The sequence below is a fragment of the Macaca fascicularis genome, chromosome 7 (assembly GCF_037993035.2).
Source record: "Macaca fascicularis isolate 582-1 chromosome 7, T2T-MFA8v1.1".
Taxonomy (NCBI): Eukaryota; Metazoa; Chordata; class Mammalia; order Primates; family Cercopithecidae; genus Macaca; species Macaca fascicularis.
In genome coordinates, this window is record NC_088381.1 from 47933810 (window position 1) to 47953524 (window position 19715).

The window sequence follows — 19715 nt, forward strand, 5'->3', positions numbered from 1 at the left end:
TCTGCCTAAAAAAAAAAAAAAAAAAAAAGGCTATAACAAAAGATCTAACATTTTTGTCTTTGAAGACAAAGGAGGAGGAAAAAGAGTGGGATGAAAAACTACTCAATGAAATACTGGTTGAAAACTTCCCAAATTGAGCATAAGACCCAAACTTAGAGATTCAAGAAACTGAGCAAACCCTAAATAGAAAGAAAGTTATACCAAGACATATCATAGTCAAACTTTTGAAAACAAATTTGAAAAAGAAGAATAAAGGAGGGGGAATGAGTGTTCCTGGTTTTAAGACATACATAGCTATAACAATGAAGACAGTGTTGTATTGGTGAGGGAAAGGCACATAGATTAGTGGAATACTATAGACGACCTGGAAATACACCCATCTGACTTTTGACAAAGGTGCATAGGGAAATCAGGGAACATTAACTGCAGTTATCTGGATGATGGTTTAGATGAGGCTGGTGGAGGATGGCATGGAGAAGAAAGAGGCTATCTGAGAGATAGTACAAAGGAAGAATTGAGAGTTGGCAAGAAAGTGGGTCCCAGAGGCCCAGGAAAGCTTGGAGAGTCATTTCCTGGAAGGACGGTGATGCCACCACTGAAGAAGGAGGGCTTGGCGTGAGCTGGTGACGGCTCCTTTTATTCACCTTGGGCCATCAGCAGCAGGAAGAAACTCGAAGTACAGGGAAGCAGCCTGAATGAGCGTGCAGGTCTTGAGGTGTTGTGTTTTTGAGACCTTAGCATGCCATAATAAAGAGGTTGAAGTGTAAGAGTATTTCTCCAGAGTACATAGTTTGATAGTGAGGGTTGGTTCTTGTTGACGTTTTTCTAGTTCTGGTTTGAGTCACAGGGAGAGCCAACAAGGAAGACAGAAGAGACAGGAAGAGAGCAGGTGTGCAGGGCATCATAGCCATTGATGGCAACATTCAAGAAAAAGGGGATAGTGACAGCCTATTCTATCTAATCCTAAATGCCCTTTACAGTCCTTCTTGACCTCTGGGTGACCCTTGACCTCCAAGGATGTATCTCTCTTGGTTTCCTTGAAAACATTTTCTAATTTATGTGATGACTGACTTTTTCACATTGTCATAATCTTTTAATCATAGCACCTGATTTCAGCCTTACCTCATACTGGCGCATCACAGAATTGTGTCAAGAAAATCAGACTAATTTGCTAGGTTTCTCCCTCCTTCTGTAAGGATAGACAGAATTTTTCAGCACACATTGCACAGTGGTGATTGCTACAAATCATTGACTAGATTTCTATCGCTTAAAAAAATAATGACATAACTCAAACGTTGATGCGCAAGCCTCAAGAGCAGAGCAGGATGAGGCAAATCCTTTCCCTCGATATTCAGAAGCATCAAGGGCAGCATGTGTGGTTGGCTGATTTATGGTGGCTGAGGCACACTGAGTTGGGATGCGTTCTGGATGGGCAAATGCATGGGGGCACTAAGAAAATATCCTGGACTCAAGGGCAGAGCTGTCCCAGAGTGAATGGGGCAGAGCACAACCTCACAACCTCACACCCTACATCTTGCCTGGCCGAGGCCCAGGCTGCAGCCTGCGTGCTGTGTACCAGGTAAATGTGAACCCAAGCAACTCTCCTGAAAAGGTGCATTTGATGCAGTGTGTCAGGAGACTCAAGAGCCAGTTTATTTTTATTTTGTTGAGACAGAGTCTTTCTCTGTTGACCGGACTTGAGTGCAGTGGCACAGTCTCGGTTCATTGCAGCCTTGAGCTCTCGGGCTCAGTCGATCCTCCCACCTCAGCCTCCTGAGTAGCTAAGACCACAGGCATGTGCCACCACACCCAGCTATTTTTTGTATTCTTTGTAGAGATGGAGTTTCGCCATGTTGTCCAGGCTGGTCTCGAACTCCTGAGCTCAAGTGATTCTCAACCTTGGCCTCCCAAAGTGCTGGGATTACAGCCATGAGCCACTGCGCCTGGCCCTGAGAGACAGTTTAATTTAGTGCTAAGACAAGCCATGACTCCAACAATCAGATGAGCTTGCATTCAAATCATGCTGCTGCCACTTACTACCTGTGTGACTCTGAGTAGGCTTGTTGTTTCAGTGCTTGCAGCCTCAGTTTCCTTCTCTGTAAAATGGGGATAGAAATATACTTGCTTCATAGGGTTGTCTTTAATTAATGTTTAAAAAGCATTCAGCACAGCCTGTCACATATTATACACTTAATAAATGTTAATTTTTTTTTTTTGAGACAGAGTCTTGCTCTGTTGCCCAGGCTGGAGTGCAGTGGTGCAATCACGGCTCACTGCAAGCTCCACCTCCCAGGTTCACGCCATTTTCCTGCCTCAGCCTCCCGAGTAGCTGGGACTACAGGTGCGGCCACCACGCCCGTCTAATTTTTTGTCTTTTTAGTAGAGACGGGGTTTCACCGTGTTAGCCAGGATGGTCTTTATCTCCTGACTTGGTGATCCACCCGCCTCGGCCTCCCAAAGTGCTGGGATTACAGGCCTGAGCCACTGTGCCTGGCCAATAAATGTTAACTTTTAAAATCTTTAGTCCTAGCTTTGCCTCTAAGTAGCTATGATACCTTGTACCAGTCATGTGGTTTCTTTACCTATCAGTTTATTCATCTTTGAATCATGATGACAAAATAATGACATTGGGGAGTTGGATTAGAATTGCCTAGTTTTTTGTATGTGTAGGTTTGCCTTGTGAAGAGGTGTCCAACAGAAAATCACAATGGAAATGATTGATTTGAATACATTAAATAAAAAAGTATTTATTTAATAATTATAGATAAAATTAGAAGATGAAAAGCAAATGAAAACAAGGTCCTAACTTGACAAAATAAGGGCTAACAACCTTAATGAAGAAAGAGCTCTTAAAAATCATTTCAAAACATGGCTGGGCATGATGGCTCATGCCTGTAATCCCAGCACATTGGGAGGCCGAGGCGGGTGGATCACAAGGTCAGGAGATCGAGACCATCCTGGCTAACATGTGAAACCCTGTCTCTACTAAAAAAAAAAATACAAAAAATTAACCAGGCGTGGTGGCACACGCCTGTAGTCCCAGCTAATCAGGAGACTGACACAGGAGAATGGCACGAACTCAGGAGGTGGAGGTTGCGGTGAGCCGCGATTGCGCCACTGCACTCCAGCCTGGGCGACAGAGCAAGACTCCATCTCAAAAAAAAAAAAAAAAGAAAAAAAAAATCATTTCAAACATTATGAGCCCTACAGAAAAATGGGCAAAGGAGGTTGTAAAAAATTCACAGAAGAGACAGTGTACATGGCTAATAAAAATGAAAATCAATTCCAACTTTAGCAATAATCGAAGGAGTACATGTTAAAATGACTTTTACCAATTTTTTCCCTATTGTGACAAACGTTGGCTAGTTGTTCACCAGAAGATTTCCTCCTGGGAATAGAGATAGACTGTTTCCCACAATCCTTTCCAGGTAGGTATACTGCCATATGACTAAACTGGGTAATGGAATACCAGGGACAGTGATTTAAGCTACCTTAGTGAAGCTGCTAGCTCAGTCCTCTACGCCTTCTCTTTCCCCTTGTTTGGTCACTGGCTGGAAAGAACCCAGGTGAAGACGATGAGGCCCTAGACGATGGTGGAATCACTCGATGGAAAAAGGGTCCCTGGATGCCTGCATGACTGTGTGAAGAAGAATGTTCTTGACAACCTGCATCAGATAGTGACTTGAGCAAAAATCCTTTTATTGTGTTAAGCCATTGACATTTTGAGGGGGTTTGTGGCAGAGTTACCCTGCCCTAACTAACTACTTATCAAATTAGGAGAGATTACAATCATATAGCATTATTGGCAAATGTGTTTATTTCATACACTACATGAGAGATTCTAGGTTGATACAATTCTTTTTGAAAAGGATTCATCGTGAAGGACCTTAGTCATACCTTTTGGCTTAATGATTTCATTTTTTAGGAATTTATCCTAAGGAACAAGGAAGAGTAGCAAATAAGGGATTTTATACAAAGATGTTCATCATATATTCCAACAATAAGGGAACATTATTAGGTGTGTTATCGGGCATTCATAGGGTGGATTATTTTGCAGTGATTAGAAATGATTTTGAATATTACTAATGAGATGCTTATGATGTAAGGTAAAAATAGAATCCAAAACTACATGTGTGATTTTGTTTTGTAGAAATAGTATATGTAAAATATGCAGATGATACATATAAGCATTACGCATAGAAAAAATAAACAAGAACATCAAAAGGTTTAATGGTGAGTACCTTGGATTATTAGGTGATACAATTACAATGAGTAATTTTGGCTTTCCTCTTTATATTTTTCTGTAGTTTCAAACTTTCCTTAATAAATAGATTTCCTTAATAAATTTTATAGACAGATTTTTTTCCAAAAGAGTACCTCATTGGCTGTGTTTCACTCAGCCCTGAATCCTCACCTTGTGAATGAATTTGGTATTTACTGTGTTTATTCTTTTAGTGTTAGTGCCCTTGTTACACCTTTCTTCCCCAACACAGTGTGTGTGTGTGTATGCTCATGCACAGATGTGCACAGGTGCTCACCAGAGTGGTAAGAGGCCATTTGTAGATAGTAGACCTGACGCCTTGTATTGGAAAGCAGGGAGGAAGGCCTGAGCCCCCAGCTGCCTTTTTCTCCCCTGGCCACCTGCTTTTGGCCAAGGCACCTGGAGAATATTGGTTTTTGGAATGAGATGGATCATCATCTTGGAGAAAGAGCAGCACATCAGAAAAGCTGCAGCTCCCATGCAGAGCTCAGCCATGGTAGTCTGATGTTTTTTTCTTTGGTAACTACGACCCAGGGAGTATAAACTGCTCTTGGCAGCAGATGCTGGGGAGAGGTTGAGTCTGAGAGGGGGGAAGGCTGGAGTGTGTCTAGGTGTCTTTGATTTCTAGGGAGGGTGGCCTGCATCTCATCACTGCTGTTTATTTGGGTGTTGTGGTCTTTAGGAGTGGGGTGGAGAATGTCATGTTAATTTCAGAAACAGTTAGCAGAAGAATGGAGTTGCTGTTTGGATCCTGCGCTGGGCAGTGGTGCCTCAGACAGGCAGCACAATCCTGCATGGAAGAGAAAGCCCCCACCTGAGTTTGAATGGAAGGCCTTTCTGTCACTGGGAACACCTACTGCACCCCAGGTACTATTCTAGACACCAGAAATATAACAAGTATTTGAGGAAGAGGTCCTTTGTTGTGAGGGAGGAAAGACAAGCCCAAATCATAATGATACGCTGTGATGATCCCTAGTTCTGCATCTGAGACTTGCACAGAAGCAAAGACATTTAACCAGGTTAATCAAGTGCTGTAAATCAAGCAACGAAGTCAGTCCTATCTGGGGAAGAAAAGCGCTCTTACTCCAAAGGTTTTTCCCCACTTTGATCTGCAGTATCACGTCATCTGAAATTGAAAAAGCAACTTTATACAGAAGCAGGAACAAATGGCTCATTTATTTTTAATATCCTGCCCGCCTGATATTTCTGCCCTTGAATATTTTCTTTAGTTACCTGGGAAACCTTTTTTTAGGATTGAAAACAGATATAAACCACACCAATGTTAATGACCATGAAAATGATGCAATTTGCATTGAAATCCTTAACTAATCTGTGCTGATTACCTAATTTCTCCAGGTGAGGATGGAGCAGCAAGGTGTTTTCCTTAATGAGTAACAAAACCCGCTGTAATGTGTTTGCTTGAAAGCTGCCAGGGAGTTTTAATAGACCTTCTCAAGGTTTAGTCCTAATCCAGATTCTGTGGGTTTTCACGCTGCTCTGGGCAGGCCAGCCAGTCTGCAGTGTGGGGGTTCCATGGGAAGAAATGAGTTCTGCAGCTGAGTTTGGATATGGCAGGAACAAAAAGGACAGCCTCTGTGAGGTGGTAGGAGAAAGGACTGTGAGCCAAGGACATGTTAGGGGAACATTCCTCTGGCTGTCCTCACAGGCAGGGAGCAGCTGGAAATGTGACCGGGCCTGGGGATCCAAGGTCAGCGTCCCTGAATACCTCTGGCCTGGGGCAGGATTTCCTGAAAGGGCTGTGACAGTTGATGACCGCCACCAGAGAGCTTGGGAGGGTGGGACCTCCACAGAGGCAGTGTGCATCTGCAGTGGGTTAGCGCCTTCAGCGCCTTCATTCTCTCCCTAGGGCAGTCTAGACATTGGCTGAACACTGGCAAAAGCAGTGAGAAAGAAATCACACGGGGGCCCTGCTTTCTAAGAGGGAAAAGTCTATCAGAAACTCATGCCGTTCATTCTTCACCCATTCACCCATTCATTCATTCATCCAACTGTGATTGCATGCCAGCCCTGTGTTGGCAGCATGTCTAATGGAAGGGCATTTGTAAAGAGGACTAAAAGAGTCCTTTACCTTTTTTTTTTTTTTTTTTTTTGAGACGGAGTCTCGCTCTGTCACCCAGGCTGGAGTGTAGTGGCCGGATCTCAGCTCACTGCAAGCTCCTCCTCTCGGGTTCACGCCATTCTCCTGCCTCAGCCTCCCGAGTAGCTGGGACTACAGGCACCCGCCACTTCGCCCGGCTAGTTTTTTGTATTTTTTAGTAGAGACGGGGTCTCACCGTATTAGCCAGGATGGTCTCGATCTCCTGACCTCATGATCCGCCCATCTCGGCCTCCCAGAGTGCTGGGATTACAGGCTTGAGCCACCGCGCCTGGCGGAGTCCTTTACCTTTAAGAAGCTTCCCATCCAGTGAGGGGCAAGTGTAAACAGGTATGTCTGGTATCTGTTAAGGAAGATGATCTCCTCTCTTTGAACTTCTAGGCTCTGTCCTGTGCCTGTCATTGTCAGCTAGCAAGTCTGCCCACCATATTGTTTATGAGGATGATTTAATGCCTATGCCTCCCTCCACTTTTCCCACTTGCTGTGGATAATCTCCATTTAATCAGGGGGTAACTTGAAGAAATAAGAGCATCCCTTTTTCTGCCTCTTGCTTTTGGGCCATTCTTCTTGGCAGCCTTGTCCAGCCAAAGCTCTTTCTCCAATGTACTGAGTTTTCTCAGGTTGGGGTGGAGGGGACACTGTGCACGTGTTGTCCTGGGCCTGCCCCCACCTCCATGCAGTGTGGGGCAGCCTCCTTCCAATGCCTTCCTTGGCTTCCACCTCCATGCTTTGCCCCTTCTCCTCCTCCCCTGTTGGCTCCGAGGGCCTTGTTGGATCCCTGGTCCTGTCCTCTGTCATACACACTGGACTCTTTCTCCAGTATGGGGTTTGTTCATTCCCCAAACACACAAGTCCCTTGGTTTTTTGTTTTAGTTTAGCTTTTTTTGTTTTTTTTGTTTTTTTTTTTTAAGACTCCAGAAGCTTTCCTGTCCACTCAACCAATCATCTTTCCTCAAACCCTGTTACTTATCCAGGTGCTGGTTCCCTGTGCCTGAGCTACCCTGGACCCGCTCTGTGGCCTCAGTTTGCTGTGAGGATTGTATAGCATGACTTACGTCCCATCTCAGGTGGGATGATCCAGTAAAAGCCAATTCCTGACTCTTTTCTCATCATGCAAGAAAAAGTGCTTTTATCCACCATCACCTAGAATGTCAGACTGGGGACGGTAAGGGCACCGCAAACGGAAGGTCAAGGTTGCGTGAGGAGCGTTTGTGTAAATGTTGGCAGGAGAGGAGTGTGTGTTGATGATGTTGGTACAGACAGGACAAGGCTCCAGTGGTGGAGGCGCCTGTCTTGTCCTGTCGGGACCCTCAGAGGCAGCTTTCCTGGGAAACAGGCAGGTTCTGAGAACTTGTCCTCACCGCATGTGACTGGGTGTTGGATTTGGGGTCTGGAGCTACTTCCTTCTAACATCTCTGGTCCTCATTCCTTGCCAGTGAGTCACTTCCCCTCCCCAGGGATGAGTGCTTTTGTTTGAGTGGTTGCTTTACTCTGTGGGAGTTCCAGAGGACAGTGTGTGTAGGAGGGAGGGAAGGAGGAAGGTGGAACTGGCGCCTGCAGTGGGGCCTTCCTGAACCCCGACTTGAGAGACTGAGCAGATCCTTGTCTTCTGAGGCATGAGTTCCTCCAGGAGGGGGTCCTCCAGGAGTTCTGGTCAGGCCCTGAGGTGAAGGGGCAGGAAAGATACTCAGAGGTGAGCCTGTGTGTAAGGCGTGGCAGAATGGTGTCACAGTTCAGGCAGCATGGCCTCCTTTCGGGTCAGGGAACCCTTTTCCACCCTTAGTTTGATGATCCTGGCCCTCTGTCTGACCCCGCTGTCCTGAGCCTTGGGCCTGTTGTGCCTCCCCCTGGTGTGTGGGGACGGCCACTTTGGCCTGAACCAAATTGGGTGACTCATTCAACCTTCCTGTAGGATCATTGTGGAAGGGAGAGAAGGTGGGGCCTCCATGCCCCAAGGAGCATATGTTCTAACAGAAACTAGATTGTTAGATTTTTTGTTCACTGTCAAGAAAGGTTATAAATCAACAGGAGCAAACCTCAAAAGGCGGACAGAGCTCTGCAGACAGCATGTGTGCTCAGCCCTCTTGGTGCACCCTTGCCAGACGGATATTTGGGAACCCTCACTCTTTCCAGGTCCCTCCCTGCTCCACAACCTATAATGGCTCTTTCTTGCCCATCTTGTCAACATTGGCCAGGCGCCACCTTTCAGGGCCTGAGATAACGTTTGGCTTTGCCTCGGCTTCTAGGTTTAATTCCCCACAATCACAGTTCTAGTCCTCCGCTGCCCTCTGGTCTTCCAGAATGAGGACTTTTAAACTTTTCTGGCTGGGAGCCACACTAAGAAATACTTACCCTTATTATGCGTGATGAATGCAGGTATTTTTTTCCTCTTATCTTTCATTCTTTTTTACTTATTAAGAAATGCTGTTTGTGACCCGAGAAATTAATTTCATGGCAGACTCATGAGTGGTGACCCCCAGTTTGAAAAGCAGGGCTGATTTAACACAATACTAATCACAGAAGCTCAAGCGAGAGTCAAGCAGAATGGCAGAGCTGGAAACTGCCAGTGCAAACTCATCAGCCGTATCCTGAAGGAGAAGTGACCAATCAAATCCGATAAGAAGTTGGTCCAAAAACATACTAGAGCAGTGGCCTCCAATAATTTTTTCTGATTGCACTGATTATGAAAATTTTTGCCTCAGTAAAAAAATGTTTGAGCATACACCTTCAATGTTTATCTGGTTATTTATTTTGTTACTATCAGCAGTAAGGTTGCAAATCTGTTTTCAAAGGTTTTAATAATTTCAGATGTTTTTCCGGGTGACATCTCATCAGATCTGTTCAGGCAGTCTCCCCACTCTGGAGACAACTGCTCTCCCCTAAACCTTCTTCCTTCTGTATTGCCCTTCCTTTCCTGACATAACCACTGTATCAGTCTGTTCTCATACTGCTGTAAAGATCTACCCAAGACTGGGTCATTTATAAGTAAAGGAGATTTAATTGACTCATAGTTCTGCATGGCTGGGGAGGCCTCAGGAAACTTACAATCATGGTGGAAGGGGAAGCAGGCACATATTACATGGCGGCAGGTGAGAGAGAACAATCAAGAGCAGGGAAAACTACCTTATAAAACCATCAGATCTTGTGGGCCCTCACTCCTTATCACAAGAACAGCATGGGGGAAATTGCCCCCATGATCCAGTCACTTCCCACCTGGTCCCTCCCTTGGCATGTGGGGGTTATGGGGATTACAATTCGAGATAAGATTTGGGTGGAGACACAGAACCAAACCATGTCAACCACAAAATCTTCATTTGCTCCTTCTGTCCCCCAGAAATCTGGAGGGAGTTGTCTTTGACACTTCTCTTTCTCTTGTCTCCTCGACCATTCACTTACTGTGTTCTGGGGACTTGACTGCCCAGTAGACAGTCAGCTCTTCCCACCTTCTTCTGCCACATTGCTTTCTTTTTCCTCCCACTCCTCACAAGAGCCTCCCTCTCCTGGGATGCTTCTCTCCCCTCTCCACAAGGCCAACTCCTACTCACCCCTCAAGCCCCCACGTAGAGGCCACTGCCTCAGAGAGATCTTCTCTGATCACTGCCCAGGGCACTTTCTGAGGCACCTTGGACTTTGATGGCTCCTACTGCAATTTTATTTTTATACTTATTTATGGTTTAGTTTGTTTAAAGAGTGTAGTTCTCCAGCATCGAGGCTGTAATTTCTTGATGTGTATGTGTGTGTGTTCAGCTCCCAGGCCATACAGTCTAGATAAATATTTCATATAACAACCCTATGAAGTAGTTACAAACAGTATCCCCCCCCACCATTTTACAGATGAAGACAGGTTAATTGCCAAAGGTCAGCGGGTTAATAAATGTGAATGCTGGCCTCATACCCATTTCTTTCCAATTACAGTGTGCGCACTTACCAACAATTCTAGATAGTTCATGTATTAACTCATTAGGCTAAGGCTTGAATTTAAGTCCCATCTACCTTGCTTATGCCAGACCATCCCTCTACAGCCATTCTCCTTCTTGTGCTAGTCTGAGTTGTACTTAGGATCTGAATGAACAGTTTACCCTGTGTTGTTCTGGATAATAACACCATCATTTTCCCCGCAGTCCATCTCCCGAACCATTCCCACAGCACTGGAGAGGACCTGAGCCTACCACCTATTGAGTAAATAATTACTGATTAGTTGATGGTTATCAGGGACTTGGCAAAGACTTCATTTTACTTCCAAGTTAAATCCCCTGACTTGGTGTAGACCTGTTCTGCAGCCAAGAGCAAGAAGACCGTACCTTCGATTCAAAAGCGTTTTAACTGTTCCAATTTGCACTTGTTGGCCTTCTTCCTGGTGAATCTCAGTGTAATTTCTGGCTGAGAGCCAAGAATTTAAGGGTCTTCAATACCAGGAGTAATTTCATGAGTTGCTGATGGCTAATTAGGGATGATTACAGTTAAGAGGCTTTCCTTTCTTAATAATCCCCAGAAAGGGCCTGTGGTAACTTAAAATCTTGATTCTTTTCCCCTGAGAATGGAATTGTCTGGTTCTCATGACTATCTTTTCATAAATCCTTGTCATTTATCTTCCCACCCACCTTTTCTGGTGAAAAGAAAGTCTGAAGTCCCTGGAAGAAACAAGAACATAATGATCTTAGAGAACTCCACCTTTATTAGAAAGGATCCCTGGCCCACCTTGGAACCTTGCTTCATTTGTCTTTCCCTTCAAGGAGATGCAGCAGGAGAGGAGACTGGACCATGCTCTGTTTTATTCTCAAGTTTTATTACATTGCAACCAATCTGCCCATCCTGGGCTTTCTGATGCTATTTATAACTTGCCTTTGAAACTATTGGCTCTCTTGACAATTTTTAGAAATTTTGTTTAGTGAGGGCTTCTGAATGAAGTAGTATTTGTGGGCAAGAGGTTTTACCTCCCTGTTTTCACTGTGCCAACATATTTTAAGTGTTGCTTGACCTCTTCTTGCATCACTGTGTTGGTTCATTTTGCGTTGCTATAAAGGAATGCTTAAGACTGGGTAATTTATATAAAGGTTTATTTGGCTCCCAATTCTGCAGGCTGTACAAGAAGCATGGTGCTGGCTGGCATCGGCTTCTGATGAGGACCTCCGGAAGCTTTCAATCATGATGGAGGAGGAAGGGCAGTCAGTGTGTCGCATGGCAAGAGAGGGAGCAAGAGAGAAGGGAGGAGGTGCCACACTCTTTTTAGGCTCTTTTAAACAGTCAGATCTCACCCTAATAGAGCGAGAACTCACTCATTACCACAAGGAGGGCATCAGGGCATTCATGAGGGACCCACCTGCATGACCAAACACCTCCAATGGGCCCCACCTCTAATACTGGAAATCAGTTTTCAGCATGAGATTGGAAGAGGACGAGTATCCAAACTCTCAGTATCGTCAGAGCTACTATTTACTGACAGTGACCCTGCCCCAGCCACTGTCTAAGCATGTCACATGCGTCCCTTCATTTAATCTTTACAACAATCTGCAGGAATTCTTTAGACAGTATCTTTTAAATAAGTTTTATTGAGATATAATTCATTTCCCATACGTTTCACAATTTTGTGTACAATTCAGTGGTTTTTAATATGTTTGCAGGGTTTTACAACCATCACCACAATCTAATTTTGGAATATATTTGTTACTCCAGGAAGAAACACTGTACCCTCCCACGAACTCTTCCAACCCCCAATCCCTGGCAACCACGAATCTACTTTCTGTCCCTATAGATTTGCCTATTCTCGGTATTACCTATAAATGGAATTATATAATGCATGCTATTTTTGTATCTGGTTCTTTTCACTTAACATAATGTTTTCAAGGTTCATCCCCATTGTAGCATGTATGAGTATTTTATTTCTTTTTGTTGTTAGGCAATAGTTTTACTCAACTTGCAAAGACAGGGAAACCAAGACACATGAATGTGACATGACATCTGTGGTCAAATAGCTTGTAATAGATGGAGCTGGATTTCCAGCACTAGTGTGCCTAGCACCAGCTCCCCTATTAGCTCAGAGTCTGAGGTGATCGCTCTGATAGTAATTTACTGAACATCTTCTGTGGGTCAGGCACTGTGCTGGTTGTCTTGTAAACTTGTTACTTCATGTTTATATATAATCGGATTTCAGTTGGGAAATCCTGGTAACCATAACTGGGCACTTTTGTTTTAGTATCTTCCACTTGCTCATTTCTGGTTTTGCTGACCCAGTTATGCTTCTAGAATCTTCCTAAGTAAATGTTGCTAAAAATAACATTGTTCATTTCTGTAGGACTTGAACGCCACTCCCAATTGCAGAAAATTGGCAGTGTCTCTGAAGAGCCCTTGCTTTTGCCTGGACCCTCAGCATCATGGTTTCCCATTTCATGGGGTCTCTCAGGTAAGTGAAGAACCTTTTCTTAAAAAAACAGGAGAATATGAAATTTGATATTTGCATTGTACTATGTTGTTTCTTAAAGTAAGTGACCTTAATGGTCTGAAGCTGACCGATATTTCTGATATAATACGTCGACATGTGTAAAAGTTTGCTATTCAGAAGGGCCTTGGGAGTTGTGTGCTGTGCTGAGTGGCTTGGGGTCGAAGTCAATCTACTGCCTTCTGGGAGACTTTCTCTAGGCTTCAAGAAATTTTTTTTAGGCCGGGCATGGTGGCTCACACCTGTAATCCCAGCATTTTGGGAGACTGAGGCGGGTGGATCACATGAGGTCAGGAGTTCAAGACCAGTCTAGCCAATGTGGTGAAACCCCATCTCTATTAAAAATACAAAATTAGCTGGGCATGGCGGTGGGCACCTGCAATTCCAGCTACTTGGGAGGCTGAGGCAGGAGAATCACTTGAACCCTGGAGGCGGGGTCAGATCAATGTATATTTATCATGGTTGCATAATAGAATTGTCTAAAGAACTTTTAAAAAATTGTTCTCTGGTTGCAACACCATAGATTTTGATTGAATCTGGTATTTTAAAATGATGCTCCCTCTTGTCCCTTATGTGTAAAACATTTTTGACTTTCACCTGCATTTTAAAATTCAATCTTCATATCAACCATGCGTGGCAAGTTGAGTAAGTACTATTATCCCTTTTGTGTAGATCAGAAAACTAATGCTCAGAGAGCTTTCATCATGGCTGTTGCCTTCCTTTATGTGCAGAGTTAGAATAAGGGCTCTGAGCATTGGAACTGTAGTCCATGTTATTGAGGTTGTTTTCAAACTTTTTAAAAAGGCTGACAGAGCCTTTTAAAAATTCCTCCATCAAAATCCTATGCAAAATCTCAATATATAAAATAGACAATGACAGTATTTTATTAATATAAATGTACTTTATAAGTTTAAATTTATAATATTTATACATTATGAGATCAATGCATTAATTTTGATAAATACCAACATTTGAAGTCAGGATTTATGGTTGGCAGCTTAAATATCTGCCCTAGCATCTAGTTTATTTTGCAGCTGTTTTAGCTGCATAGCATTAAGAAAATCCAACCCATACAGGTAAGTACTTGCAGTTGGTAACAATTCTGTGATGAAGCTCATCTTACTATTTTAGGATACTATTTAAATGAATTGATTGAGAATCTGGAATGAGGGGAAGGAAGAACGTTTTGTTTCCAAGTTGAATCATTACAGTATCTTATAGTCTTTTTTTCTGTAACTGTACATTAATCCCAAATGCCTAGAACTTACAACAGAAAGTAAAATGCCCTGTAATATATAACATATTATATTTGATGGTGCCACAGGTGGTTGGCCAACCAGGGCTAGAGCATTTGCCAAGCAGATGCCCTTGGGCTAATGCCTGGCATTTAACTGAGTACGGTGCATGTGTGTGAGCTTCAGTATGTAGTTGCTTATATAATTTTACATGAGCAGACGTGTGTAGGCCTGCAGTCCAAATACCCGCAGAGAACTACAAACCTCTTTATCAATGACATATTCATATGCATGTCACATATGGTCAGAAAAGAAAGAAAAAGCTTCATTCTGAAGGCTGTATGATATTGAGCCATGAGGAGGACAGCCCATATTAATGTTTAGTGGTCTTTTCAGGATAGAAGTTGGCATCTAGTACAAATTAGCATGTGTCCTTTTTTAAAACTATAGTTTTGTTTTTTTTTTTTTTTTTGAGACGGAGTCTCGCTCTGTCGCCCAGGCTGTAGCGCAGTGGCGCCATCTCGGCTCACTGCAAGCTCCGCCTCCCGGGTTCACGCCATTCTCCTGCCTCAGCCTCCCGAGTAGCTGGGACTACAGGCGACTGCCACCACGCCTGGCTACTTTTTTGTATTTAAAACTATAGTTTAAAAAAGGGTTTAAAAGATATTTCAAGACATGAAATATGCACCTAGTTTGTGGAAGTTCCAAAATACTGTTGTAAAACCACAGGGTGGTGAGAAACGCAGTTGGCCCACAGGGTCACTGTAGGACCACGGCATTTTAAGCACCAGGACCCCTTGTGGGACAAAGAAGTTGAGGTCACAGTCGGTTATTGAACTGGTTTGAAAAGGGCAAGCAGATTATGAAAGGTAGGTTCACCACGTGCTAAGCTCGTGTGAGTCTGGCTGTCATCAAAAAGGCCCCTAAAAGTGCTTGAGGACCCTCAAAAATGTGGCCACCCAGGCTGCACAGGCAGGGAGTTTCTTGGGAGGAAGTCCCTTTTGCAAAGTTTTTTCTTAATGTCTTGGATTGTTTTCTTTTTTTCTTTCTTTCTTTTTTTTTTTTTTTTTTTAAAGAGGCAGGATTTTGCTTGTCACCCAGGCTGGAGTACAGTGGTGCAATCATAGCTCACTGTAACCTTGAACTTCTGGGCTCAGGCAATCCTCCACCTCTGCCTCCCAAGTATGAATAGCTATGTCCTGGAATTTTAATGAATGCCCCTGCAAACAGTTAGCCTCCTGTAATGATCTGAGCAGGGTGTGTGGTATGGAGGTCATCTCCCTTTGCGGGAGGCCTGGGGAACTCACCTCTAAACTGTGCATTATTTCAAGGAAATTGCCCACAAAAGAGAAATTAGCAGGATGGGAGTAGTTGAAAGCTAGATGCTACCCTTGTGGTGGAACTCTGGAAGCCTTGACAGGCCTCCAGCACGAGAGTCCTGCTGCAGGAATTGTTTGAACAGGGCTGCTCAGCAGGACATTTTGCCAAGAATTCTGCTGTCAGTACTAGAGAAAGAAAATGTGAATTACGAGGATGGCTGATTCTTTAGGAGATCTCAGCTTGAGATTTCCGTCAAATTCCCTTCTTCATAAACCAGGTGCACATCAACCATTTTGCATCCCTGTTTTTAGGGCCATGTAAGTATATATATATATTTTTTGAGACGGAGTCTCGCTCTGTCGCCCAAGCTGGAGTGCAGTGGCCGGATCTCAGCTCACTGCAAGCTCCGCCGCCCGAGTTTACGCCATTCTCCTGCCTCAGCCTCCCGAGTAGCTGGGACTACAGGCGCCCGCCACCTCGCCCGGCTAGTTTTTTGTATTTTTTAGTAGAGACGGGGTTTTTAGTAGAGACGGGGTTTCACCGTGTTAGCCAGGATGGTCTTGATCTCCTGACCTCGTGATCCGCCCGTCTCGGCCTCCCAAAGTGCTGGGATTACAGGCTTGAGCCACCGCGCCCGGCCGTAAGTATATTTTTAAGAGAAAAAGAAGCAAAACTAGAGTGTCTTTTGTTTAAATGCTTTTCAGAATGTTATGGGGGAAAAGGGCTACTTTAAGAGTGAGAGGTCTTTGACAAAAGTGGTAGATGGGAAGCACACACACACGTACACACATGTTAAGGGATTTTTAATATTTATCAAGGCAACTAAATGCATAAAGATCAATTGGAAAAGCTGGAGAATTTCTCTACCTAAAGAGAAAACAGGTTAAAATTAGGAATTAGCTGCCAAGAAAATTCCTGAAAGAACATTTAAGGAGAGTCACAACTCTGATAGACAGAGATTTCATTTAAAAATCCCTCCCCAATTTTTGCCAAGCCACAGAGAAACAGAAAACCAGCTTCCTTCTCATTGAAGAAGACAGAGAATCCTTGGGCATTAACATCGCAAGAGTATCTCTGCCTTGCTCAGAGTGTATAGTAATAAAAAGAATCACAGTTAAACCTAGTAGCAGAAGAGGCACTAAGATTTTAACTCTCGATGGTTCTGGTTGGGGATTATCACTGAATCTTGGACAAGTGCTGGAGGCCATGTAAAATTCAGGGCAATTAAAGTCCATGTGGACCAAAGGGTAGGCTAACCCTAGTTTAGGAATGTTTGTCATCTGTTAAAAATTAGAAAGGAAATGGTACTAAATGATACAGAATTATTTATGTTTCTTAAAGACTTATTCCAAATTATGCACCTTTTTTTTTTTTTTTTTTGGATGCACAATTACGTCTTTATTTGTTTGTTCAGTGAGTGATAGGAGGGAAACACAATTTTATCCCTAGAACAGTACAATAAATGCTGATGGCTACCTGACTTGGCCAACAAAATTTCTGGAGCCAGTCTGCTTGACCAGATGCTCTTCCTTTACTTCAAGGAGTGCTTTCGTAGGGTTGACATATTTTCTGTTTCGAGTGAAAGTGAAGAAAAAAACAGAACTATCAAATGCCAAACAAGTAGTGAAATTGGCAGGAAATAAAATTGATTTTGGTGATTTTTATTTTTAACAGTAGTTTTTGAAGAATTACAGATGTAATGAGAGTGATTACAGAGTTAGAAGGTGATTTTTATAGATCTTATGAGGGAGACTTCTGGATTATTTTAAGGGTTTTACAGGTTGATGGCCCTAGGTCAAGTGTCTGGTTTTAGTCTTCTGAAACTTAAAGTTTTTCTTTTCCTCGATACATCCTTCAGTAAAGTATTATTACTTTAATGCCTGTCAGCTACTGCACTTAGAAATACAACCAGAAGAGTTGAGGAAATGAGAAAGAGAAAGGTGGCTGTTCTTAGGGGTAACTGAAAAAGATCCTGAATACAGAAAGGAAGAAAGGGGTTTAAAAAACGTGTTTGTATGTGTGAGAAAGAGAATGTCCCAAGTAGTGATATTTCAGGTACAATTGATCATTGAAAACTGAAATTTCCCTCAGGGGTAAAGAAATATGTGATAATTGTGTGGGGTCATGGAGTCAATCAGTGTCCCTGTGCCAGTGATCAGGAAATGGGGAGAAAGAGGATGGGGAGGAGGGAGTGGAGGAAGGAGAGGGAAGGAGAAGGAGGAGGAGGAGGAGGAAGAGGGGAAGAGGAGCAAAAGGAAGGGAGGCCAGGCCTGGATCACAAGTATTAAACTTCATGGTATTAATAAGGCAGGCCAGAATTTGTGTAACTTACATCTAAACTACTACTTGGTTGATGCTTAATAAATATTTGTTGAAGAGTAAATGAATACATTAATTACTACCTTTTATGTACAGTAGATAAGGTTGAAATTTTCTCTTTCCTGACCAGGACGGTTAGCTAGTTAATTACAAAAGTAGGGTGAAGCATGGAAATCAAACAAATGACACACACACACCTTCGACAGTTTGCTTTTACCTTAAAACACATGTACATCCATTCACCAGTTTTTTGATTTGGGGCCATGGACCTTTCTTTGCTCATGAAACCCTGATTGTCTTTCTTGCACAAACCACACCCATAAGCGTTATCTGAGGTTTCCATTTGGGTTTCTTTAAAGTGCAGTGAGAATTTAAAGACATTTGCAAAGCAGTCTGAGTACCAGAATGATTCTGGATTTTTATTATTTTTGCCCCTAATCATTTGCAGTTGTCTCATCCACACCTAATTTGCCAGTAGTTTTTTTTTTTTTTTTTTTTTTATCTTGGCTGCTTGCCTTTATTGAATCTTTCCAAAGCAATTAACTTCATTTTTGTAGAAACAACTAACAAATGCTCTTTCTTCTTGTGCTTGCTTTCACGGGTTTGTGTACTATTTGAATACTTATGTCATTACAAAGCAATAGCAACTGGCATAAACAGGTGTGGGAACATGGTTGACACTATGTGAACACAGCACATCTCGGGGGTGCAGGAGGGTGCAAGTGTCCCAGGGAAGAATCTGCCAGAGTCTTGTCTGTGGGAAGCTTGGGAGGAGCCATCTGAGTGGTAGGCATAGAGGCTAGGAGGAAATAAAATAGATTTTTGGAGGGCTGCCCTGGCAAACCCCCATCTGTAAAATGACGGCAAGCATTCAGACAGTATTGATTTTTCTTTATGCCTGGCACAGGCCTGTACCTGGATCCTGTCCTCATCACTCACTCCTTGACTGTGGGATTTGCTAGAACATTCTGTACCCAAAAAGGTTCAGTGGAGTCAAGGTGTGATCACTGGGCTGCCAATTACCCATTCCTTACATCTCTAAGTGGATTTTTATGCCTTGGGTTAACATTGACCCCTTCTCTTCCTGCCAGGGATTAGAACCAGTCATTCCAATTTGTAGAAATCTGCTTTTTACCAGTGTCTTCCTTTTCCTAGCTCTTTGGTTTTTCCAACAGGGAATTCTGGGATGAACTTAGAAAATATTTTCTTGATGAAAACTGTCACAGAGCAGCACTTTTTAAAAAATTTTTATTTTTTAGAGACAGGGTCTCTCTTTGTTGCCCAGGCTGGAGCGCAGGCACAGTCATAGCTCACTGCCACCTCAAATACCTGGGCTCAAACGACCCTCCCACCTCAACCTCCTGAGTAGCTTAGACTACAGGTGCGTGCCACCAGGCCCGGCTAACTTTAAAAAAATTTTTTTTGTAGAGATGTGATCTCACCATCTTGTCCAGGCTGATCTTAAACTCCTGGACAGCAGCGCTTTCTTTAGTGACTGGTATTTCCTCCCTCCTCTCTTTCTCCTTTTCTGCCTTCACTTTATTCTATCCTTCCATTCTATTATTCACTTGATATTTATTAGTCTTCAGGATGAGTCAAGATTATGCAGATTGTTTTGCTTGCTGCAAAGGTGTATCAGAAACCATTTCTTCAAGAAACCTGCCATTGAGGACGGAAATTTACCAAAGGGTGTTGTGTCTTTAAAAGCTGTGCTGTGTAGGCCAGCACAGTGGCTCACTTAGTCCCAGAACTTTGGGAGGCTGAGGCAGGCAGTTCACTTGAGCCCGGGAGTTCAAGGCCGGGCGGGGCAACATGATGAAACCGTGTCTCTACAGAAACAAACAAACAATTAACTGGGTGTGCTTGCATACACCTGTGGTCCCAGCTTTTCAGAAGGCTGATGTGGGAGGATCACTTGAGCCTGGGAGATGGAGGCTGTGGTGAGCTGTGATCTTGCCACTGCACTCAGCCTTGGTGACAGAGCAAGACTGTCTCAAAAAAAAAAAAAAAAAAAAAAAGGACAAAAGA

The 19715-nt window shown here is 43.4% G+C and overlaps 1 protein-coding gene across 1 annotated transcript in view; it reads left to right on the top strand.

Annotated features, from left to right (window-relative positions):
- THSD4 (thrombospondin type 1 domain containing 4) overlaps positions 1-19715 on the top strand; it is a 687670-nt gene that overhangs the window by 13050 nt on the left and 654905 nt on the right. Inside the window, exon 2 of the mRNA XM_045395681.2 lies at positions 12670-12777. Within this exon, the coding sequence (XP_045251616.2) occupies positions 12749-12777 (29 nt within the window). The 5' untranslated portion in view covers positions 12670-12748. The remainder of the gene's footprint in view (positions 1-12669; positions 12778-19715) is intronic.